The sequence below is a fragment of the Schistocerca gregaria genome, chromosome 1 (assembly GCF_023897955.1).
Source record: "Schistocerca gregaria isolate iqSchGreg1 chromosome 1, iqSchGreg1.2, whole genome shotgun sequence".
Taxonomy (NCBI): domain Eukaryota; kingdom Metazoa; phylum Arthropoda; class Insecta; order Orthoptera; family Acrididae; genus Schistocerca; species Schistocerca gregaria.
Genome location: NC_064920.1, coordinates 588,848,749 through 588,873,803, shown reverse-complemented (window position 1 = coordinate 588,873,803; position 25,055 = coordinate 588,848,749). Strand labels below are relative to the sequence as shown.

At 42.6% G+C, this 25,055-nt stretch overlaps 1 protein-coding gene across 11 annotated transcripts in view; it reads left to right on the top strand.

Moving 5' to 3' along the window:
- The window catches only part of LOC126357309 (histone deacetylase 6), a 318,706-nt gene that overhangs the window by 67,395 nt on the left and 226,256 nt on the right, over positions 1 to 25,055 (top strand). For all 11 annotated transcript variants that reach the window (XM_050007447.1, XM_050007450.1, XM_050007449.1 and 8 more), the window contains 2 exons: positions 10,604 to 10,787; positions 17,461 to 17,558. In XM_050007447.1, the coding sequence (XP_049863404.1) occupies positions 10,604 to 10,787; positions 17,461 to 17,558 (282 nt within the window). The remainder of the gene's footprint in view (positions 1 to 10,603; positions 10,788 to 17,460; positions 17,559 to 25,055) is intronic.

The window sequence follows — 25,055 nt, the reverse complement described above, 5'->3', positions numbered from 1 at the left end:
TCCCCCTCCCTGGCCAAAGAAGTGCCACACTTCTTCAGCATCAGCCAGTGATCGGTCTCTCTCCCAGTGTCTCTCAGGCCAGAAGACTATTACCACCACTCAGCCACAAGGTGCACCATCTGTGCGCCCCAAGGTCACTCACTCTCTTTCAGTTCCTGATCCTGTAGAAGCCTGTACTCCACCTGTGCCCCACCCTATTCCACCTCAGAAAGAGGAGGAGGAGGAGAAGAAGAAGAATAAGAAGAAGAAGAAACATAAATCGCAAGACAATGCACCCCTGGTGCCCCCGGAGGTGCCATCTCCCCCCTCGCATCCTGAGTCTGATGTCTTATTTATTGGTGTCACCCCATCCTTGTCGGTGACAACTACTGACCGAGTGACCTGATCTCATCCTCTGCTTCTTCATGTCTACCTTGGACTCGAGCCACGCAGTAACCCAGGGGAATTGCAAAGGATACTATTGTCACCTACCGGAAATGCAACGTCTTGTCTCCTCCTATTTTGTGTTCTGTCTTGTTCTTCAAAAAATGCATTTTCGTGATGACCACTCTCCAACTTCTCATGGTTATCAGGTGTTCTGTCGGAACTGTGCTGGCCCTGGGGTAGCATTTGGTGAGATCTGCACTTTGGTTGGCTTACGTTGCACTGTCTGGCCTACGTTGCACTGCCTGGCTTACGTTGCACTGCCTGGCTTACGTTGCACTGCCTGGCTTACGTTGCACTGCCTGGCTTACGTTGCACTGCCTGGCTTACGTTGCACTGCCTGGCTTACGTTGCACTGCCTGGCTTACGTTGCACTGCCTGACTTACGTTGCACTGCCTGGCTTACGTTGCACTGCCTGGCTTACGTTGCACTGCCTGGCTTACGTTGCACTGCCTGGCTTACGTTGCACTGTCTGGCTTAATCCAGCAACTCCCTCCACCCCCGTTTTTTCTTCTTGGGGACTTCAGTGACCACCATCCACAGTGGGGGAGTATCACTTCCACAGTCAGGGGTATCCTACTTGACCAACTTATCACGGACCTCGATTAGTGTCTACTCAATGATGGTACCCCTACTCAATTCAATGCCGCTCACGGCACCTTCTCTGCTATCGATATCACGATCTCCTCCGCTGCCCTCATGGCTTATGTATGTTGGTCATCCCATGATGACCTTTGTGACAGTGACCACTTTCCGGTGATTCTAACGTTCGCCTGCTGCAGACAGGCCCCCACGTTGGACATTCTGCAGGGCCAATTGACCTTTTATATATGTCTGCTGTCCACTTTGACATCCCCCTTTTGAATTCCATTGATGTAGTCGTACAAGGCATCTCTGCCGCTCTTCCTCATGCTTCTGGCACTACTGTTCCCCTATCCACAGCCCCCTCATTGTTGGCTGGTACCACAGTGGACCAAGGATGTCACAGTTGCTGTCCAGGACCACCAACAGGTGCTGCAGTGACTTAAGCGACACCCTTCACAGACAAACCTCCTCACTTTTAAGCGTCTCCGAGCTAAGGCTTGTTACCTTATTAAGCCGAGTAAAAAAGAATGCTGGGAGTGCTACGTTTCTTTCCTGGGGATGTATGCCTCTTCACCACAGGTTTGGTCATAGCTCCGTAGCCTTCTGGGCCGCCAGCAACAGTCAACTGTCCAGGGTCTTAATCTCCAGGGAGCTGTGTCCACTGATCCATTGGTTCTGGCAGAATACCTCGCGACACACTTTTGAGGTCATCGTCATCCTCTTCCTACCCTACTACCTTTCTCTAGCAGAAATGCAGAGTTGAACAACACCCCCCCCCCCCCCCCCCCCCCCCCCCCATGTTTCATCCCACACCACGTTGAGCCCTATAATGCTGAATGGGAATTGTGCAGGCTCTTAGCTCTTCATGAGAGACAGCCCCAGGGCCAAATTCCATCCACAACGAGATGATCCAACATTGGATGTTCCACAGGGGCAACAGCTCCTCAGGGTCTTCAATCACATTTGGCTCAAGGGTGCTTTTACATCACAATGGCGAGACAGTATAGTTATCTCCGTCCTTAAGCCCGCAAAAACGCAACGTCTCTCTACAGCTACCCCTCCATTACCGTTACGAATTTACTTTGTAAACTGCTCAGGCAGGGTGATCTCCAACTGACCATTTACTCCGATTTGAATCAGCCATCCAACAGGCCTTTACTCACCGCTGGCACCTTGTCGCGGTCTTCTTTGACCTACATAAGATGTATTCATGGCTTGGTGCCATCACATTTTAGGTATCATCCATGAATGGGGCTTCCATGTTCCCCTTCTGATTTCTATGTGAGAGTTTTTATCTTACTGGCTCTTCCGGGTTCGAGTTGGGACTTTACTCAGTGCCCTCAGATTCAGGAGAATCGTATCCCACAGGGTTCTGTGCTATTTGTCACCCTCTTCCGCATTGTCATCAATGGACTTGCGACCTCTGTTGGGCCTCTGGTCTCCCGGCATTGAGCACCGATGAATTTTGCATCTGGTGCAGCTCCCACTCAGTAGCATCTGCTGAGTGCCAGCTCCAAGGCCCCATCTGACGGGCCTCTGCATGGGCCACCACCAATGGCTTTCAGTTTTCTCCCTCCAAAGCGCAGGTTATGCATTTTTTTCATCAGTCCACATTACACGCCAATCTAGAACTTTATTATGGCAACCAGCTCCTCGAAGTTGTAACACAGTCCCGTTTCTTGGACCTTATTTTTGGTAACAAGCTGACTAGGCTGCCCCACACTCACCACCTAAAGACTACATTTATGCAGAAGCTTAATGCTCTCCACCTCCTGGCCCACACATCTTGGGGTGCAGGCCATTCCACTATCCTCCATCTTTACCATACTCTGCCCTTGTCCGGACTAAATTATGGTAGTCAGGTTTATCTCTCAGCAGCTCCTTCCACTTTGAAACTCCTTGACCCTGTCCATCATTGTGGGGTGCGTCTGGCTGTTGGTGCCTTTTGCATTATTCCACCATTTGCCAATTCCCTGACCATCCAGTGTACCCTGTGCTCTTCGCCACTGAGGAGTGTCTCCCTCATAACACCTGCCCAGGGGTGGGATTGCCGATCCGATTGCCATGCATATCACTTCCCCCTGTCGGGATCTCCATCTCCATCTCCACCTCCACTCACTAGACTGCAACCCGAGTCTTTCCTCCCATACACCTCCCCCCCCCCCCCCCCCCCCCCCCCCCCCGGATGATGCCTTTACCATGGTTTAGGACAGATCTGTTCCAGGGTCCTAAGCTCTTTGTTGCTCCTATGGTGTACCGGCGTCTTGTATGTGCCATCCTTCCAGAGTTCCTGAGTGCCACCATCGTCAACACTTACTATTGATGAGATGGGTTTTTCTTTTACGTCTCCTACTGGCTTCGAGCACCATTCATTGTCGGGATCATGTAGTGTGTTGACAGCAGAGCTTGTAGCCATTCACAGGGCCCTCTTTTTTGTTTCTCAGGCTTCCGTCCATAATGTTTCAATTTGTTCAGACTTCATATGGGTCCCAAGTCATGTGGGCATCCCAGGGAATGAATTAGCTGACCTTTTGGCTAGATAAGCAGATACTTACCTCATTGCCCAACAGTGGATTGCCATCTGGAGCGCTACTGCTCTTAGTAATAAACTCATCAAGGAGTCTACTGCAGTTTGGCGCTCTTCTTTCCACTCCTCTCGCAAGGAGTCCATTGTTTTATGCTGTTTACACATTGGTTATACCCAGCTCAACCATTGTTTCCTCCTACATAATGACCCATCCCCGCAGTGTGGTTGTGGAGCCAGACTGACGATATCTCACATATTGGTGGAATGTTCCCTTCTTCCGGCCCTTTGTGTTAAGTATAGTTTTCCTGATTCCTTAAATTTAATATTAGCAGATGATCCATGGATGGTTGAACTTTTCCTTGGTTTTGTCTGTGAAAGTGGTTTTCATTTCCAGATATAAGGTTCTCCTTTAGTCTTGGAGCAGCGGCAGCTTAGTTGTGGTTGGAACTTCTTTTACAGTCTCCTCAGTCTGTCATCCCTTGATAACCCCCCCATTTCCAGTTTTTAGATTTGGTCCCACCTTTTATGCTTTTATTGTGTGTGTTAAATGTTCATAATTTTATAATTTTGAGTCCTCTGACTGGATCTGTCCACTTTTAGCAGACCCTCTTTCTTCTACATCTACATTTATACTCCGCAAGCCGCCCAACAGTGTGTGGTGGAGGGCACATAATGTGCCACTGTCATTACCTCCCTTTCCAGTTCCAGTCGCGTACGCTTTGTGGGAAGAACGACTTGTCTGAAAGCCTCCGTGCGCGCTCGAATCTCTCTAATTTTACATTCGTGATCTCCTCGGGAGGTATAAGTAGGGGGAAGCAATATATTCGATACCTCATCCAGAAACGCACCCTCTCAAAACCTGGCGAGCAAGCTACACCGCGACGGAGAGCGCCTCTCTTGCAGAGTCTGCCACTTGAGTTTGCTAAATATCTGCGTAACGCTATCACGGTTACCAAATAACCCTGTGATGAAACACGCCGCTCTTCTTTGGGTCTTCTCTATTTCTTCTGTGAACCCGATCTGGTATGAATCCCACACTGATGAGCAATACTCAAGTATAGGTCGAATGAGTGTTTTGTAAGCCACCTCCTTTGTTGGTGGACTACATTTTCTAAGGATTCTCCCAATGAATCTCAACCTAGCACCTGCCTTACCAGCAGTTAATTTTATATGATCATTCCACTTCAAATCATTCCGCACGCATACTCCCAGATATTTTACAGAAGTAACTGCTACCAGTGTTTGTTCTGCTATCATATAATCATACAATAAAGGATCCTTCTTTCTATGTACTCGCAATACATTACATTTGTCTATGTTAAGGGTCAGTTGCCACTCCCTGCACCAAGTGCCTGTCCGCTGCAGATCTTTCTGCATTTCGCTGCAATTTTCTAATGCTGCAACATCTCTGTATACTACAGCATCATCCGCGAAAAGCTGCATGGAACTTCCGACACTATCTACTAGGTCATTTATATATATTGTGAAAACAATGGTCTCATAACATTCCCCTGTGACACGCCAGAGGTTACTTTAACATCTGTAGACGTCTCTCTATTGAGAAAAACATGCTGTTGTTTTGTTTGCTAAAAACTCTTCAATCCAGCCACACAGCTGGTCTGATATTCCGTAGGCTCTTACTTTATCAGGCGACAATGTGGAACTGTATCAAACGCCTTCCGGAAGACAAGGAAAATGGCATCTACCTGGGAACCTTTATCTAATATTTTCTGGGTCTCATGAACAAATAAAGCAAGTTGGGTCTTACAAGATTGCTGTTTCCGGAATCCATGTTGATTCCTACAGAGTATATTCTGAGTTTCCAGAAATGACATGATATGCGAGCAAAAAATATGTTCTAAGTTTTACAACAGACCGATGTTAGAGATACAGGTCATCTGCTTGACGACCCTTCTTGAAGACTGGGAGTACCTGTGCTCTTTTCCAATCATTTGTAACCTTCCGTTCCTCTAGAGACTTGCGGTACATGGCTGTTAGAAGGGGGGGCCAAGTTCTTTCACATACTCTGTGTAGGTCCAGTGGGCTTTCCACTGTTGAGTGATTCCAGTTGCTTTTCTATTCCTTGGACTCTTATTTCAGCCATTTCTTCGTTTGTGCGAGGATTTAGAGAAGGAACTGCAGTGTAGTCTTCTTCTGTGAAAAAGGTTTGGAAAAAGGTATTTAGTATTTCAGCTTTACACGTGTCATCCTCTGTTTCAATGTCATCATCATCCCAGAGTGTCTGGATATGCTGTTTTGAGCCACTTACTGATTTACCATAAGACCAGAACTTCCTGAGACTTTCTGTCAAGTCGATACATAGAATTTTACTTTCGAATTCACTGAACGCTTCGCGCTTAGCCCTCCTTACGCTAACTTTGACATTGTTTAGCGTGTGTTTGTCTGAGAGGTTTTGGCTGTGTTTAAACTTGGAGTGAAGCTCTCTTTGCTTTCACAGTAGTTTCCTAACTTTGTTGTTGAATCATGGTGGGTTTTCCCGGTCCCTCGCAGTTTTACTCAGCATGTACCTGTCTAAAACACATTTTACGATTCCCTTGAACTTTTTCTATAAACACTGAACATTGTCAGTGTCAGAACAGAAATTTTCATTTTGATCTGTTAGGTAGTCTGAAATATGCCTTCTATTACTCTTGCTAAACAGATAAACCTTCCTCCCTTTTTTTATATTCCTATTTATTTCCATATTCAGGGATACTGCAACAGCCTTATGATCACTGATTCTGTGTTCTGCACTTACAGAGTCAAAAAGTTCGGGTCTGTTTGTTATCAGTAGGAGGTCCAAGATGTTATCTCCACGAGTCGGTTTTCTGTTTAATTGCTCGATGTAATTTTCGGATAGTGCACTCAGTATAATGTCACTCGATGCTCTGGCCCTACTACCTGTCCTAAACATCTGAGTGTCCTAGTCTATATCCGGTAAATTGAAATCTCCACCTAAGACTATAATATGCTGAGAAAATTTATGTGAAATGTATTCCAGATTTTCTTTCAGTTGTTCTGCCACTAATGCTGCTGAGTCAGGAGGTCAGTAAAAGGAGCCAGTTATTAACCTTGTTAAGTGTGACCTCCACCCATAATAATTCACAGGAACTACCCATTTCTGCTTCACTACAGGATAAACTACTACTAACAGCGACAAACACGCCACTGCCGGTTGCATGCAGTCTATCCTTTCTAAACACCGTCTGTGCGTTTGTAAAAATTTCGGCTGAATTTATTTCTGGCTTCAGCCAGCTTTCCATACCTATAATGATTTTGGCTTCAGTGCTTTCTATCAGTGCTTGAAGTTCCGGTACTTTACCAACGCAGCTTCGACAATTTACAACTACAATACCAATTGCTGCTTGGTCCCCGTTGCCCTTTCTGTACTTGCCGAGGCTATCTAACCTAAAAAACCGCCCAGTCCACTCCACACAACCCATGCTACCCGTGTAGCTGCCTGCTGTGTGTAGTGGACTCCTGACCTATCCAACGGAACCCGAAACCCCACCACCCTATGGTGTAAGTCAAGGAATCAGCAGCTCTCACGGTCGCAGAACCATCTCAGCCTCTGATTCAGACCCTCCACTCGGCTCTGTACCAAAGGTCCGCAGTCAGTCCTGTCGACGATGCTGCAGATGGTGAGCTCTGCTTTCATCCCGCTAGCGAGACTGGCAGTCTTCACCAAATCGGACGGTTCTAGCCGCTCCAGTCCGGAGTCGCACTGCTGCTACGGTTGCAGGTTTGAATCCTGCCTCGGGCATGGATGTGTGTGATGTCCTTAGGTTAGTTAGGTTTAATTAGTTTTAAGTTCTAGGGGACTGATGACGACAGCAGTTGAGTCCCATAGTGCTCAGAGCCATTTGAACCATTTTGAACCAAATCGGATAGCCGCCAGAAGCCAGAGAGGATTTCCTCCGATCCATAGCGACATACATCATTCGTGCCAACATCAGCGACCACGTGCAGATGGGTGCACCCTGTACCCTTCATGGCATCCGGAAGGACCCTTTCCACATCAGGAGCTCCCAACTACCAGTAAGCCCACCCTCTGTGACCGCCTGGATCTTGCAGACTGAGGGGCAACCTGTGGAAAAGGACAGGCATCCATGTCTGGCCAAAGGTCAGTATCGGCCGGAGATAGAGCCTGAAACCTGTTCGTCAGACAAACTGGAGAGGCCTTCCGTTCAGCCCTCCGGAATGTCTTTTGCCCGCTGGCACACCTCGAGATGACCTCCCACTCTACCACAAGTGAGGGGTCAGCCTCAATGGGGCTGTATCCCGCTCAGCCACACCTGTAGTCCGATCGGGGGATGCGTGGGACGAGCTGGCCCTCCCGACAAACCCCCATGCGGACCCCCTCAGTGATGCCCAATTGTAACAGCCTCAAGCTGTGTGACTGGAGCCAACACTGCCTGAAGCTGGGAGCGAAGGGATGCCAACTCAGCCCTCATCCAAACACAGCAATCACAGTCCCTATCCATATTGTTGTGCAAAGAACGCCTGAACTAATGTACAGAGAGCACAAACAATTTGACACAAAATTTAAATGGTTATTAAAATACAAGATTACCTAGTAAATGCAGTAATTCTGCTACTTGCTCACTGCTGTCACACTGCTCGGCGGCGGAAGGAGACTACCGATTTTACACTATTCAGGTACTAAAACGTGATGCTACAACTCTCAAATATTGTAATAAACCCGAAATTTATGAATTAAACAATGCAAGTACCCAAAAATATGCAAAGAAATTAAGGATTAAACTATGTAACAAATAAGTGTGCTGAGAGTATATGACTTGCTGCTAGTAGCTGCTTATCCAATGGCGGCAGGGAGCTGTAACTCACTTTGGAATCGTGGTACTGATGACCTTACTTTTTGGACCCATACTCTTCAATTAATCAATCAACCTCTGATCTTATGTCAGTGTGCTACATTTTAATGGAATAGGTTTTTTATTCTGAGAAGAAAATTATGTCATATTTAAGTGCACTCTTGATTTGCACTTATGGTGTGATATGTGAATATAAGTGTTAACAAATGAGGGACCAATGCAGGGGTTCCCAAACTTTTCTCCTGACAGAACACTTACGGAATCCTGTCCCATGGATGGTACATCATATTTAAGGTTAATAAAATTAAAAAAAAAAAGAGCATGAGATGAAGTGTTTTTACTTTTAAACTATACAATTCACTGAATGTTTCTTGGAAGTTTAAACTGTTTCCCAACCAGACTCAAGCAAACTTTAAATCTGTGAGCATTTGTAACAACAGGGCCATGTTTCTTGAAACTTGCCTACCAATGTTTTGAACATTTATGAAAAATTTAAGATGTGTGACAAGCTGAGATCAAACCCAAGCACTTCCTGCTCTGCCGACCAGATATTCAGGACCATTACTCTCGAGAAAAAGAATTTATCAAGGAGTTTGATTTGACTATAGCCTCAGTGTGATTGGGACAGCTCTGTTAAATGGAGAACATACGAAGAGAAACTGTCAGGTTGATGATGTGACATGACCTATGAGACATGCACAGAGGGCTCAACTGAAAGAGCAGTCATAATGAAAGGCATCTGCCTGTGCTTGAGCCTGGTTGGGATACCCTTTAAACTGACAAGAAATATTAGTGAATTGTATATTCAAATAGTAAAAACATGTTATCTCATTCTCTTTTTTGTGTTATTACTTACATCCTTGTTCAGCATTACAGTTCCTCCTCTTTTGTTTGAGGTTTTGAAGAAAAAATTACTGCACTAAAAGTTTGGGGTGCAGTAGCATCTGTTGCAGTGGTGGCTGAGTTGAAAGAATTGAGCTTGGTGTGAATGTAGCATTTTTATTTTATGTATAAACCTTGGGTTCTTATTATTTTTAGTTCAGAGTAATGTTTTAATATATGTGTTGATTGATTTTCCATAAAGACGTTTCAAGTTCGTAACATTTTCTAAACTCTGTCCCTGTTTTTAAATTTTTACAGTTACGCTGCTGGTTGACTATTTCCAAGGCATGCTTCATTTATGTATCTGGTTTTATAAATTGAGAACTTTGCTTTTGAATGTTATATTTCATTTTTGCCATGTTTTTGAATCTTAATCTGAAGATAAACCAATGCACACTTGAAGATAGATGCAAACTATCCTAAGAAAGGTTATGAATTTTCAAGAACTAACTTTAAATGATAAATCTGCGAATATACTAACATCCCCTGCATATCAATCCTATAGAGATCATGGGTACAAGAGTGTATTAATTACAGTATGCACTGAGGTATTTAAACATTTTTTTTTCTTCTTGTTTAGGGCCAGCAGCATAATACATGTCTGATAATGACATAATCATTAGAATAGATGCAGCAAAATAGCTGCTTATAACAACAAATCTTTATTTGTGACAGATCGTTTCGGCATTTGTCGCCATTGTCAAGTATACCTAGACTGATGTGACATCCGTATTATGTCATTAGCGGACTGTCTTACATTTACCATATTATTAAAACAGTGACAGTTATAAGACAGTTCACTAATGACGTAATATGGATGTCACATCAGTCTACACGTACTTGACAATGGCGATAAATGTCAAAACAGTCTGTCGTAAATGAATATTTGTTGTTATAAGCAGCTATTTTAGTGCATCTGTTCTAATAATTCGGACGTTCTTCCCGTGCCCCATATGTGAATGGAACAAGAAGATGCCCTAATAACTGTTGAGAGTACCCTCTGCCATGCATTTCACTGAACAGTTTGCTGATAATGGATGTAGATGTAGATGGTGAATTCATTTGCTTCATGTGTTGATGTATTGAGAGTTTCTGACTAATCCATCATTTATCTTGCTGCCTTTTCCATCTTTCTATTCTGGATCTAGCACTTTGTCTGTTGAAGAAAGAATAGTAATAAGGATTGTAGAAAAGTTTATTTTATTTGTGTGGACATTAATATGACAATTTGTTTTTGTGAGTATGTTTGTATTTGTCTTCCAGGGTATAAGACAAATTTAAAGATTTATTTGTTGGATTTTGTGTTTTAATTTAATATTTGTCATGGAATTGCATTTTCATTACTTGCAGGTGTGAAGAACTTGGCCTTCTTCCTCGTTGTACTCTCATTACTCCGCGAACTGCTGAAGAATATGAAGTCTTATACAAACATGAAGAAAGACATATAGAGATTCTCAAAGCAACAGAGAACTGTAAAGATGAGGAGTCCCTAGAGAAGTTATCCTCCAAATATGATGCCATCTATATTCATCCAGTGAGTATGTCATAATTTTGAGTCCTATTTCTGTCGGTCTTAAGTGAATCAGAGTTTATTGTCTATGTTATTCAAACTGAGATCAAGACATATATCTTTGATGCCTTGTCATAATCATTTTAAAACAATAGTTTAAAAGCTTCTCTGTGTTTAATGACTGCAGTTAAGTGTGTACATTTATACGTGGAAAGAGAATGTATGAAGAGAGTAAACTGGGTAGGTACTTCTTTGTTCTAAGTAGCAGATTGAGAGATCCACACTTTACTAAAATTAATTCTAATGAAATTTCTTCTGAATTGTGCTACACTTAATTGCCACAAATGGTGACAATATAATTCTAAGAAAAATGGTAGCCATCTGACTAGAAGTTGTACCACTGATTTACAACCCTTCTTGGTCTCAAGAGTCATTGTTCCTTTCCATGGCTCAGCTCCCTTCAACGTCTCCTATTTCAGGCCTTGAGCACACTCTATTCTCGTGATCTTGACTCTCCAGTGATATACCTGTGTCCCTCAGGATGGACCACTAGTTGACTCAATAAAGGCTCAGCAGGATGCTGAGGATAGGGATATATAAACCGAATAACATTATTTGTCTGTAGCCTAACATTATTTTTTTACAGTAAGGTTTGTGTCATACCTCCCTCCCCCCCCCCCCCGCCCCCCCCCCCACCCCCTCCCCCCGATGACTTTCATATACTTATTTATTACTATGAATGTGTGAAAATTTAACAGTTTCTGTTACTTTATAACTACTACAGGCATTTTATTCTTTATTAAAATCTCAATCATTATATTATTTCTTTTAATTCTTGGGACAACCTTTTATTTCATTGACTGAGGTACTAAAATCATCTGTGTTTTTCTCCTCTGAATGAAATGATGTGTTTGTCCAATATAAGTTATTTCTGTGAGTTTCTCTTTGTATCACCCACTTGCTGCCAACTATGTCCACATATTTAAAATGTCGAGTTCGTGATGCCAGAGCTGTACAGAGGCAGCTTGCAGTTTATTGCACTTCAACTGCAAAGAGTTGATACCTATATGTTCTACAGTATTTGTCGACAGAAACAATAAGTAAAAATAATTTCAATATTTGTGACACAATTGTAACTTGAGAAGAGTACCTTCATGTCTTCTCTCCATCTGCTATTTTGAAACTTCTAGCAAATTAAAACTATGTACCAACCAGGACTCAAGACCCAGAATGCCGCCTTGGGCGGCAGTGCTTGTACTGACTGATCTATCCATCCTAAACTCAGGACTTGATCTCACAACTTCAGTTGTGGAACTTCCTGGCAGATTAAAACTGTGTGCCGGACCGAAACTCGAACTCGGGACCTTTGCCTTTCGCAGGCAAGTGCTCTACTAACTGAGCTACCCAAGCACGACTCACACCCTGTCCTCACAGCTTTACTTCTGCGATATCTCATCTCCTACCTTCCAGAAGCTCTCCTGCAAACCTTGCAGAACTAACACTCCTGAAAGAAGTAAAGCTGTGAGTATGGGGCGTGAGTCGTGTTTGGTAGAGCACTTGCTCGCGAAAAACAAAGGTCCCGAATTCGAGTACTGGTCCGGCACACAGTTTTAATCTGCCAGGAAGTTTCATATTCAGCGCAAACTCTGTTGCAGAGTGAAAATCTCATTCTGGGAACTTCAGTTGTATTTATGTTTTATTTGTTTTAACATGATTAGATTAGGACCGTCAGCCCTCCTCTTACATCATGTTAGGGTTTTACGTATAGAATCCTTTCTAAATCATGGTTACTTAAAAAAAAAAAATGTTACTTTTAAGTGGATGCATTGTGTTGAAATTATAGTAATAAAATGAAAAATTGATGTATCTAATGCCATTTGGAATAGTAGTTCTGATTAAGAACTAATAGTGATAAGATGGCTGCTGCTGCTACACACATCATTAGCTGTCATTTGAAATTGGAGTTGTGATTTAGTTCTCTGGTATTGTGAGAAATATCATTCAAGAATCAGGTTTATGCTGCTAAAAGAACTTGGAGAAGGCAACTGAGTGGTGTAATGGATAGAAAAGCTTTATCTTGGTGAAAGTGGATCTTTTTGCTGCTTAGCCAAGAGTATCAAGGTCGAGAAGACATATGAGGGATTGTATACATCAATAAGAAAGTAAAAGAGACAACGTATGTGGGAATTAGTGGACTTGCTTGCACTTAGCCAACATACTGTGAACAGTATCTTGAAATATAATAAAAGTTTAATGTTGTAGATATATTGTATGTAGACCTACATCACCAGCCAGAATCTGGAAGAGCAGTGACTTTTTTTTTTGAAAAAGCCTTGCAGAATAACACTGCTGAAATCAATAGCTGGAAATACAAGCATTTGTAAAAGTTAAGTTTTTTCGCCAGGTGAAAAAGATTTTTTATATATATATTTTATGGGGGTGTAGAGAGATGCCAATGCTTTCTTGCACTTTATTGCTCTGCAGTTTAGACTTTCATCTGTTATCACGCCTAAACTATTTGCTATGGGCAAGTAATTTATATTTGTCCCACTTAGGCTCCCCTTCATGAGTCATGGACCTTGTTGAGATGGGGTGGTTTGCACACCTTATTGATACAGATAGCTATACTGCACCTATAACCACAATGGAGGGGTTCTGTTGAGAGGCCAGACTAACTTGTGTTTCCGGAACAGGGGGCAGCAACCTTTTCAGTAGTTCAGGAGCAACAGCCTATCAGTTGACTGGTCTGATCTTGTCACATTAACCAGCAGGGCTTTGTTATTTTAGTACTGCAAACAGTTCAGAAGGGAAGGAGCAAAAGCCATAATTTTTCCAAAGTCCTTGCAGTTCCACTACAAGGCATAATGATGATGGTATCCTCTTGGATAAATATTCTGGAGGTGAAATAATTCCTACCAATCAGATCTCTGGTCTGGGATGTTGCATTGGGAAAAACAAAGTTAGCAATCTGGGGACCAGAATGTGTAATGTTTGATCCCTTAATGGGCTAGGTAGGTCAGAGAATTAAAAAATAAATGGGCAGGTTGAAATTAGATATACACTCCTGGAAATTGAAATAAGAACACTGTGAATTCATTGTCCCAGGAAGGGGAAACTTTATTGACACATTCCTGGGGTCAGATAAATCACATGATCACACTGACAGAACCACAGGCACATAGACACAGGCAACAGAGCATGCACAATGTTGGCACTAGTACAGTGTATATCCACCTTTTGCAGCAGTGCAGGATGCTATTCTCCCATGGAGACGATCGTAGAGATGCTGGATGTAGTCCTGTGGAACGGCTTGCCATGCTATTTCCACCTGGCGCCTCAGTTGGACCAGCGTTCGTGCTGGACATGCAGACCGTGTGAGACGACACTTCATCCAGTCCCAAACATGCTCAATGGGGGACAGATCCGGAGATCTTGCTGGCCAGCGTAGTTGACTTACACCTTCTAGAGCACGTTGGGTGGCACGGGATACATGTGGACGTGCATTGTCCTGTTGGAACAGCAAGTTCCCTTGCAGGTCTAGGAATGGTAGAACGATGGGTTCGATGACTGTTTGGATGTACCGTGCACTATTCAGTGTCCCCTCGACGATCACCAGAGGTGTACGGCCAGTGTAGGAGATCGCTCCCCACACCATGATGCCGGGTGTTGGCCCTGTGTGCCTCGGTCGTATGCAGTCCTGATTGTGGCGCCCACCTCCACGGCGCCAAACACGCATACGACCATCATTGGCACCAAGGCAGAAGCGACTCTCATCGCTGAAGACGACACGTCTCCATTCGTCCCTCCATTCACGCCTGTCGCGACACCACTGGAGGCGGGCTGCACGATGTTGGGGTGTGAGCGGAAGATGGCCTAACGGTGTGCGGGACCGTAGCCCAGCTTCATGGAGACGGTTGCGAATGGTCCTCGCCGATACCCCAGGAGCAACAGTGTCCCTAATTAGCTGGGAAGTGGCGGTGCGGTCCCCTACGGCACTGCGTAGGATCTTACGGTCTTGGCGTGCATCCGTGCGTCGCTGCGGTCCGGTCCCAGGTCGACGGGCACGTGCACCTTCCGCCGACCACTGGCGACAACATCGATGTACTGTGGAGACCTCACGCCCCATGTGTTGAGCAATTCGGCGGTACGTCCACCCGGCCTCCTACATGCCCACTATACGCCCTCGCCCAAAGTCCGTCAACTGCACATACGGTTCACGTCCACGCTGTCGCGGCATGCTACCAGTGTTAAAGGCTGCAATGGAGCTCCATATGCCATGGCAAACTGGCTGACACTGACGGCAGCGGTGCACAAATGCTGCGCAGCTAGCGCCATTCGACGGCCAACACCGCGGTTCCTGGTGTGTCCGCTGTGCCGTGTGTGTGATCATTGCTTGTACAGCCCTCTCGCAGTGTCCGGAGCAAGTATGGTGGGTCTGACACACCGGTGTCAATGTGTTCTTTTTTCCATTTCCACGAGTGTAGTTGGAATTAGTGAAATGCAGTGGCAAGAAGAACAGAACTTCTGATGATGATGAATAAGAAAGTAGGAATGCAGATAATTTACAAAGAACAGCATGTAGAACACATTATAATAGCAAAGCAAAGGTGGACATGTAGCCTTTATGTGCATAGTAGTATAAGTTATATGCTTAATAACTACACAAATGATGAGAAAATTGGAAGAATGTATGATGAGATAAGTTTTCTGCCCCCTGAACTATCAGAATTATTATTCTGATAGTTCAGGGGGGCAGAAAATTTTATAATGACGGGTGGGTTGGAATATGATAGTAGGGTAAAGAAGAAAAGGAAAAGTGATAGGAGAACATGTTCTTGGGCAACAGAATTTCTAAGAATGTAGTCTGGCTAAAAATGTCAACAGTTTTCTCTTGATCTAGAAATGCTTCAAACATAATTTTGGATTTATTATTTCTAAAATAAGTTTGTTTCTCTGAAACGATAACTGATCTTCTACAAACTTTTCTTCTTCCAGTTCTTCCATGCATCTGTAAATAACTCTTATCAGTATGTCACAAACATGACGTACTAAACTGTCAACACCTGCCTTTGGTGGAAGTGGAACTATTCTGTATCACTTGAAGTCTGAGGGTATTTCATCTGTCTCATATCTTACATATCAAGTGGAATAGTTTTGTCATAGGAGGCTCTCCCAAGAGTCTCAAAAATTCTGAGGGAGTGTAATCTACTCCAGACACCTTGTTTCGATATATGTCTCATAATGACCAATCAAATTCTTCTCGCGGTATCACATCTTGCACCCCATCTTCTTGTACTTCATCTCCCCTTTCTATATTATCATCTTCAAGTTTATTAGCCCTTCTGTATACTCCTACCTTTCAGCTTTCTTTTCTTTGCTTACTGCTGACTTGCCATCTGAGCCCTTGAAATTTGTGCACAAGGTACTCTTTCTCAAAATGTCTCTAATTTTGCTCTAGGCAGAATCTACCTTTTCCCTAGTCAAGTCATCTTGTGCTGTCTTGCCTTTATCCACCAGATATTTTTGCCTCGCATTTTGCCTTGCATTTTTCTTGACATGTCATTTGTTAGATGTTTGTGTCCTGTTTTGCTTGCTTCATTTTTGTATCTTCTTTCTTGAATTAAGTTGAGTACTTCCTGTGTTATCCATGGACTTCTACTGAGCCTTGTCTTTTTGCCTAGTTGATCCTCTGTTGCCTTCACCGTTTCTCATCTCTCAAAGCTGCCCATCTCACCTTCTGCATTCCTTTCCTGTATTCATCAAATTGATATCTATTACTTCCTTGGAAACTCTCAACAACCTCTGGTTCTTTCAGTTTTATCACATCTCCTTATTTTCCTATATTTCTTCAATTTTTGCAATTTTACTATGGAGATCACACTTGGACCTGAAATGTGTAGCAGTTTAAATTCTGGCTTTCAAAGCTGCCTTACCATTACATTTTTTCACATAAAAAATTTTATTTCATGATTCTTTGGAAGAAGGCCTTCTGGCTGAAAGCTTAAGTGTATAGCAATCTTTTTGTTGTACCTGTCTGCTGCTAAAGGTCTCCTATATATAGTGTATAGCAATCTATCCTTTCTCTAATTATGTTGAAAGTTTTTATGAATATCTTTGTGACCCATGAATGTTATTGCATCTTTTCCAGTTTTATGTATAATAAGAATTCTATTACTGATATGCTAACAATATATGATTAATATTTACTTTGTTTTATGGATACATAGTTCCAATATTTATTTGCACTTATGCTCCACAAATATCTCTTCCACAGGTATATATCTAGTGAACTATAAAATTGTGAGACAGAAATGCTGGCCATTGTGTCGTCTGAGAAGGTAAAGTATCATTACTGTCAATAGGCACATACAAAAATATGTGACACTATCCTAGCTTTTTGAAATAATAGTTCCTTTCCTGGCGAGCAGAGAAGGGAGTTAGAGGAAAGTTAAAATCGAAGGGCAGGTCACTCAGAATCCTGGCTAACTTTTTTTCTTTCCTGAGCTCCCCCCCCCCCCCCTTCCTCCCCTAGCAAGGAACTGTTATTTATGAAAGCCAGGATACCATTGTGTGTTTTTAAGTACATCTGTGGGCAGTAATGATATTCCGCCTTCTCTGGCCAGCAGTTCTGTATCAGAATTTATAGGTTTTTTTTCTTTTGTTAGAAATATCTAGTAATTCTGTCAAACTTTTGTAGAGTACATACCAACTTTCATTACTGGCTGCTGGCTGTGCTATTGAAATTGTTGATGCAGTATGCAGAAAGAAGATTCAAAATGGAATGGCAATTGTCAGGTATGAACACCTTGAATTGGTTTTGGAAACTGAGCTTTCATTACTTCAGGCAGTATGTGACACTTGACACCTTTGGTAAAACATAAAGTTTTGTGGAAATTTGTCATACTGTCACCACATTTCTGAGTTAACCAATGCCTTCTTTTTTATACATGTGAATTGTACATACGTACATTTTGAACTTCATATGTATATTTTTTCTAGACAAAAGCAAAAAAGTGAGGTGATACACAGTACACTCACTGTAAATGGTCATAAATATTTAATCAAAAACAGCAGTTAAGCTATCAGTGCAGGAAAAGGGTTATTTCTGTTTTGCTTGGGCTTTTAAGTCAAAGATAACAAAAATCAATTCACTAGCTCTAACAGTGGAAAATCCAATATGGAATGTAACGATATTATGGAAGGGAAAGTTGCTACTAACCGTATAGCGGAGATGCTGAGTTGCACGACAAAAAGGCTGTCACAAATAAAGCTTTTGGCCAGTAAGGCCTTTGTCAAAAATAGACAACTCTCTCTCTCTCTCTCTCTCTCTCTCTCTCTCTCTCTCTCTCACTCACTCACTCACTCTTTCTCTCACACAAATGCAACTCACATAGACGACCACAATCTCTGACAACTGAAACCACACTGGAGTTTTTGGCATTCTGCAGTATTTCCTGCACTGCACTGTTTACAATTGCCTTTCTTAACTCTTAAGTTAAGGAAATACTACAGAATGCCAAAGACTGCCAAGTGCAGATGCGAAATGAAGCCTGTCGACACCAACCACTGCTAGCAAGAAGGGAAGGAGCAGATTATGTAAAGAAACACCAATAACTAAGGAAGATGTATGTAAATAAAAGTGAAACACATCTGGTGTAATTCTTTCTAATTAGACTGCAGTCAGCTCAAGACAGATAACCTATAGTAACAACAGTTTTGTTATTGTGAAATAAATTTTTGTGGTATTGTTTCTGTCCCTAAATGTCTCTCTCTGAATTCAGAATATTTCTAAATGCATGTTTCAGGGATCTGAATGAAAGATGTTTTGTGACTTACCTTAGTCTGTAACCCTTCCAAAACCCTGTTCAGGAAATTTGTCCTAATTTCTTAATTGTGCTTAACTTTAAGACACTACTATAGGATGGTAATACCAGTTGAACAAAATGTTATCCACAGAAGAGTGACCTGTATATAGCAGTTGACCAGAAAAACTACCTCCAAACTGTGTGTGTGTGTGTGTGTGTGTGTGTGTGTGTGTGTGTGTGTGTGTGTGTGTTTTAGCATTTATATAAACTTATCTTCTCAACCTGTTAAGTGTTCCAGGTTGTGCTACAGTGTGAGCATCTATGACAGATTCCTCTGTTTTGTGTAGATTAGGTGTACTGAACTTCACTAGGCCTCCTACTTCTGTCTGGGAGTGGTCAGAAACACAATAACCATAATGTCGCGTATGCCTTACTGGAATGATGCAGTGTGTTATCTAGTGTTCTTTAAGCATCTGGCTTGGCTGGAACAGTATCCTATCCGCGATAAGGTTAGTAGTCATGATACAGAACTGGAGGAAGAGTAGTTAATATTTTGGATCAAAATGCTTTGTTCACAAAAGAGGGAATTTATCTAATCAAGAACTGAGTCTCACCAAAAAAAGTATTCTAAAATCTCCTTTCCCCCATTTGTTATACAGAAATCAAAATATTAGAATTATTTGCAAATAAGAAAAACCAGTAACAAATAAGGAACACAGTTCCATTCCACAGAAGAAAGAGAGCTGTAGGTATATTGTAATTATTGTCTATTATGGTGACTGTCCCAGTAGCGATGAAAATATGGCGATTAAAAATAAACACTAAAATTGCAAAATCAGGGAAGATAACAAATGATGAAATGTAATTTCTTGTGAATATACAGCAACACCTTGAAATACTTTTTCCGTAAATGTTTTTTTTCTCTCTTAAATAAAAGTTCAGCTCCAGTATGTCAACAAAATTGTATAATCATAATTTTAATATTTTTAGGTCCTATAGTTAGGAAACTTTAACTGCACATGCACGCTACTTTTCTAGCAAATTCTAAAACATATAATAGTGCGACAACTTTTCACTGACTCAGTCGGCATTCATTTTAAAGTTACTTGTTAAATCATGAAATGGTGTTTCCTTTTAAAATCAGAATTCATAGTGAAGAAGAACTAGTTTACATTCAAATTTTGCTTTATTCCACCAAAAGACTAAAATATGATTACATGAAAAGGAAAAATCCTAAAATATTGTCCTTTATTTCTTGAATGAAATAATCAAGAATTGTAGTTTGCTTTATCCTGCCAGCAAAAAATCATTAGAAAAAGTTGTTGCTCTGTTTGGTTGATATTAGCTAGAATCAACTCATTTACACTGAATGGGGAAAAATAGTTTACAACATCTGAAACAAAAGTTGGAGGAGCTGAAATCATCCTCATTGTACATCCCTGCCCCCCCCCCCCCCCCCCCCCCAACCTTTCACTAGCCTTGCTTGGTTCTTTATTAAAGTATCGGACAGTCACTTACATCTACCTAATGCGTAAAAGTCTGGCTGTCAGCATCACAGCAACATTGTAAAATGTCACACTTGTATTGACAGCCTTCAGGGAAATCATCATCTTCGGAAACTGTTACTGACGCAAAGGGAGCAGGTTTCAACAGAGTCTGTTGTGCTACAGAATTCCCAGCAGCAACAAAAATGTGCATAGCATGTAAATTCTCACTACATCCTTTCTTTTGAGAACATTTACAAAACAGCCATTTTTACTTAGCTTTCACAGGAAGAATTATGCCTAGATGTAGAAGCTGCAGTTGATTTTGTACAGTTACCAGGAAGAAACACAACAACATTTGTTGATGAATGTTGTTGCCTTTGGATGTGAAATGGTATCCATTAGTAATGAGAACCATCTTAGTTCCTTAAGTCCTAAGAAACTTTGTGCAAATTTGAGTAGTCAGCCTGGCAGAGATAACAAAATCACAAAATTATAGGTGTACGGTAGTGGTGTTATGTTATAGATTGTCTGGGTGTTTAAAATGTTCCCTGAAACATTTTGCTTTCTTTTCCCTCTTCTCCTTGACATTTTTCCGTCTAGGCAGATTAGGCCTGTGTGTTTGATGGAAATAAGATCCCAGTTCCATTATAATTGAAAATATTTGTGCGCCCAAATCCGTCTTCAGCCTTAGCAAAATATTCGTCTTGCAATTTTCAATACTCTTTAAGTCTACTCCTCACTTTTTCCACACAAATTTTGGTAAAAGAGGTTAAGACACTTTAGGATGATTTAGCGGATCTTCTCCTGTGATAAATTTTGCGTTTCATGAAGCTGCCTTATTTATAGGAGGATGGTTTCTAAGTCCTTAAGGGCCTACACTCCTTCAGTTTAGGTGTACAACTTATTAAGTGTGACATCATATTTGAGCAATAAACTGTCTGCATGTATCGTGTTAAGCAACTTTGCAATTCCTTCAGAAAATTGTTCAATTTTCACAGTCTATTCTATTCGTTACCAGTCACCTGAACCTCAACCTGCTGCCATTGTTACCTCCATGCAAAAGAAGATACACTTTCCAGTTTTACTGAAGATTTCTGGAATCTTCATGAATATTGGGATACAGTGTATGTTTCATGTTCCAATTATGACTGCTTACAGTGTTTTAATATATAAAAACTAAAAGCTTCTGGAGCCTAATGTGATTCTTGATGCTGTAGTGAAGAAAATAAAGAACTGTCAATCTGCTTTTTGGAAAGAATTAAGGAAGCTATATACCCGCAACCACTCAACAAACTGCAGCTCCTCTTCTTTTCTGTTCCCCATTGTCACTTGATCATCACAAATGCTGCCCAGAACCCCAGAATTCAGAGAACTGAGGGGAAAACAGAATGTTGTGTACACTGCTTAATTTCAGATAAATGTACATGTTTTAAATGGAACAGATAGCTGCACAGTTAAACTAAAGTGTGTTGACCCCCTTTCAATGATGAATCCTGAATGTTCTCCCTTTTTAATGCAGATGGGCATTGAATTTCAGGACTCAGGAATGCCTGCAAATTTTTCAGTGTGTACTGCACAAAGAAAACTGTACCAGATTGTAACTCTTTGTCATGTCAAAGAGTTTAATATTCTGATCATCACCCTCAAGGGCCCAGCATTCATTTGCTGGCTGTGGGCTTGGGCTTGGTGACCCTGGGGTTTCTAAGCTGGTGACTAGTGAGTGCCACCAGTTCTCTGTATTGTAAGCTCTGGTCATGCTTCAGTTACAACTGTACAGTGTAGCAGTGGAGCGTAGTGTGTCATAGGTAATGGGGAACTTGACTAGAATGTTCTCTCTCTCTCTCTCTCTCTCTCTCTCTCTCTCTCTCTCTCTCTCTCTCTCTCTCTCATATATATACCAAGCAGGAAAGTGCCGGTAGATAGGCACAATGAATAAAACACACAAACACACACACAGAATTTCGAGCTTTCGCAACCGGCGGCTGCTTCGTCAGGAAAGAGGGAAGGAAAAGGAAAGATGAAAGGATGTGGGTTTTAAGGGAGAGGGTAAGGAGTCATTCCAATTCCGGGAGCGGAAAGACTTACCTTAGGGGAAAAAAAAGATAGGTATATACTCGCGTGCGCGCGCACACGAGTGGCGGCAACTTGAAATAAGCAGAGATGGAGGCCTGGTGGATAATGAGAAGAGAGGATATATTGAAGGGCAAGTTCCCATCTCCGGAGTTCGGATAGGTTGGTGTTGGTAGGAAGTATCCAGATAACTCGGACAGTGTAACACTGTGCCAAGACGTGCTGGCCGTGCATCAAGGCATGTTTAGCCACAGGGTGATACTCATTACCAACAAACACTGTCTGCCTGTGTCCATTCATGCGAATGGACAGTTTGTTGCTGGTCATTCCCACATAGAAAGCGTCACAGTGTAGGCAGGTCAGTTGGTAAATCACGTGGGTGCTTTCACACGTGGCTCTGCCTTTGATCGTGTACACCTTCTGGGTTATATGACTGGAGTAGGTGGTGGTGGGAGGGTGCATAGGACAGGTTTTACACCGGGGGCGGTTGCAAGGGTAGGAGCCAGAGGGTAGGGAAGGTGGTTTGGGGATTTCATAGGGATGAACCAAGAGGTTGCGAAGGTTAGGTGGACGGCGGAAAGACGCTCTTGGTGGAGTGGGGAGGATTTCATGAAGGATGGATATCATTTCGGGGCAGGATTTTAGGAAGTCGTATCCCTGCTGGAGAGCCACATTCAGAGTCTGATCCAGTCTCGGGAAGTATCCTGTCACAAGTGGGGCACTTTTGGGGTTCTTCTGTGAGAGGTTCTGGGTTTGAGGGGATGAGGAAGTAGCTCTAGTTATCTGCTTCTGTACCAGCTCGGGAGGGTAGTTCCGGGATGTGAAAGCTGTTTTCAGGTTGTTGGTGTAATGGTCCAGGGATTCAGGACTGGAATAGATTCGTTTGCCACGAAGGCTTAGGCTGTAGGGAAGGGACCGTTTGATATGGGATGGTGGCAGCAGGTGTACACCTGTCCTTTTTTTCCCCTAAGGGAAGTCTTTCTGCTGCCGGGATTGGAATGACTCCTTACCCTCTCCCTTAAAACCCACATCCTTTCGTCTTTCCCTCTCCTTCCCTCTTTCCTGAAGAAGCAACCATCGGTTGCGAAAGCTAGTAATTCTGTGTGTGTGTTTGTGTGTTTTGTTCACTTTGCCTGTCCGCCGGCGCTTTCCCGCTTGGTAAGTCTTGGAATCTTTGTTTTTAATATATTTTTCCCATGTGGAAGTTTCTTTCTATTTTATTTACATCATCATATATATATACACTCTCGAGGTTTGTTGCGTGGTGATGGTGACAGAATGCATGGCTGTCAAGATGGAACAATCATTAGCAGACAACCTCTGGGGAACTTTCTGCACCTCAATTGTATTAGGCTTACCTACGCATATGGGGCTCTGTCTAGTCTAGGCGAACTTTTATTTCCTTAGCTGCTCATGGGACCAAGATGGACCTGTAGAAATTCTCTCCTCACCTTTTTACATTCAGAAGGTTTTAGAGGTGAATGCAGATATGCAACAAGTGGTTGCGGAATAGGACACTGTTGTTCGAAACCTCAAGTTCCCAACAACCAACTAACCTGCAGAAAACCAAAAGCCTTGCAGCAAAGGTGTTGGTGACATGCAGGGATCTGGTCTACATTCCCAAAGATGAACTGAAAGCTGAAGGAGTCCAAGAAGACATTGTTGACTTCCGAAATATAATGAAAAAGATGAATGGCACTCTGGTTAAGACAGATTCATTTATACTTGCTTTCAATAGCATGAAACTTTGAGAGCATGTCAAGGCAGGTTTCTTTTTGCTAAGCATATGGCTGTGTTTCCCTAACCTAGTGTACCTTTCAAAATGCCAGTGCTTTGGGCATGCTACTCGTGGTTGTAAGGGAGAAACTGCTTGTGGCAAGTGCGATAAGAACGCTCATGAAAGAGTTGGTTGTTCGTCTCCTCGTAAGTGTCTAAACTACTCTAGTTATCCGCGTCTATAGTAGGGACTACAGTGTCTTTCTTGAAGAAAGGAATGTCGAAGAGATAAAAACAACAAAACACATTTTGTATGGTGAATCCAAAAAAATCTAGAAGACCATGCAGCTATCTATGGTCGCTGCCTCCTTTGCTTCAGTTCTTAACCAGTCCAAAAATCTGATGCTGCCAAAAAATGGAGGTTGCTAATGTCAGCAGTAGTATGTGCATTTGTCAATGTACTTGTGCTGCTGCAACTATTTAGAAGCCTCTATCTACCCCTAGAATATCAGAAATGGGTGTGGCTCTGAAGCCTACACAGGGCAAAAAAATCAGAGGCAAAGTGTCAACCATTGAGTCAGACAGTCTGACAGTGTCGACATTATCCTCTTTGACATCTCTCATGAGTCTTCTTCAGAGCTGATGGGCCTTCATGTCGACATGGGGCAATCATCTCACTCCAATACTGTCTCCACCCACTACAGGCTTCCCTCACCATTGGAAAGACAGGATGAAAATTCTACACCTGTGATAAATGGCACCCAGACCACAATGGTACAGGTGCAGGACACATGTGGAGAGATTGAAACTCTTAGCACAGGATCACCCCCTGTGCTTGTGTTCGCATTTTAAAGCATATGATACCCTGTAATGTGGGGCTGTGCCCTCCATCACAAGGATGACCTGACTGAGGAAAGGGTCAAGGGAGCAGTCGTTGTGTTTGTACAGACACACCACTCCCTTGCTCTCTCCCTGGCTACTGACCTGCAAGTAGTTGCAGTTGAAATTTGCGCATGTCAGAGGATCACAGTTTGCTCACTGTTCAGTGGTAAGTACTGATGATCTTCATTGTAGTGACCATTTTCCACTCTGGGTTGACCTACCGGATGACACACTCTCCGAAAAGACACAGTAATGATAGATGATCTGCAGAACCAACTGGACACTGTTCAGTCAGCTGGCTGTGTTTGAACGATGCCACAGTATGCATGAGT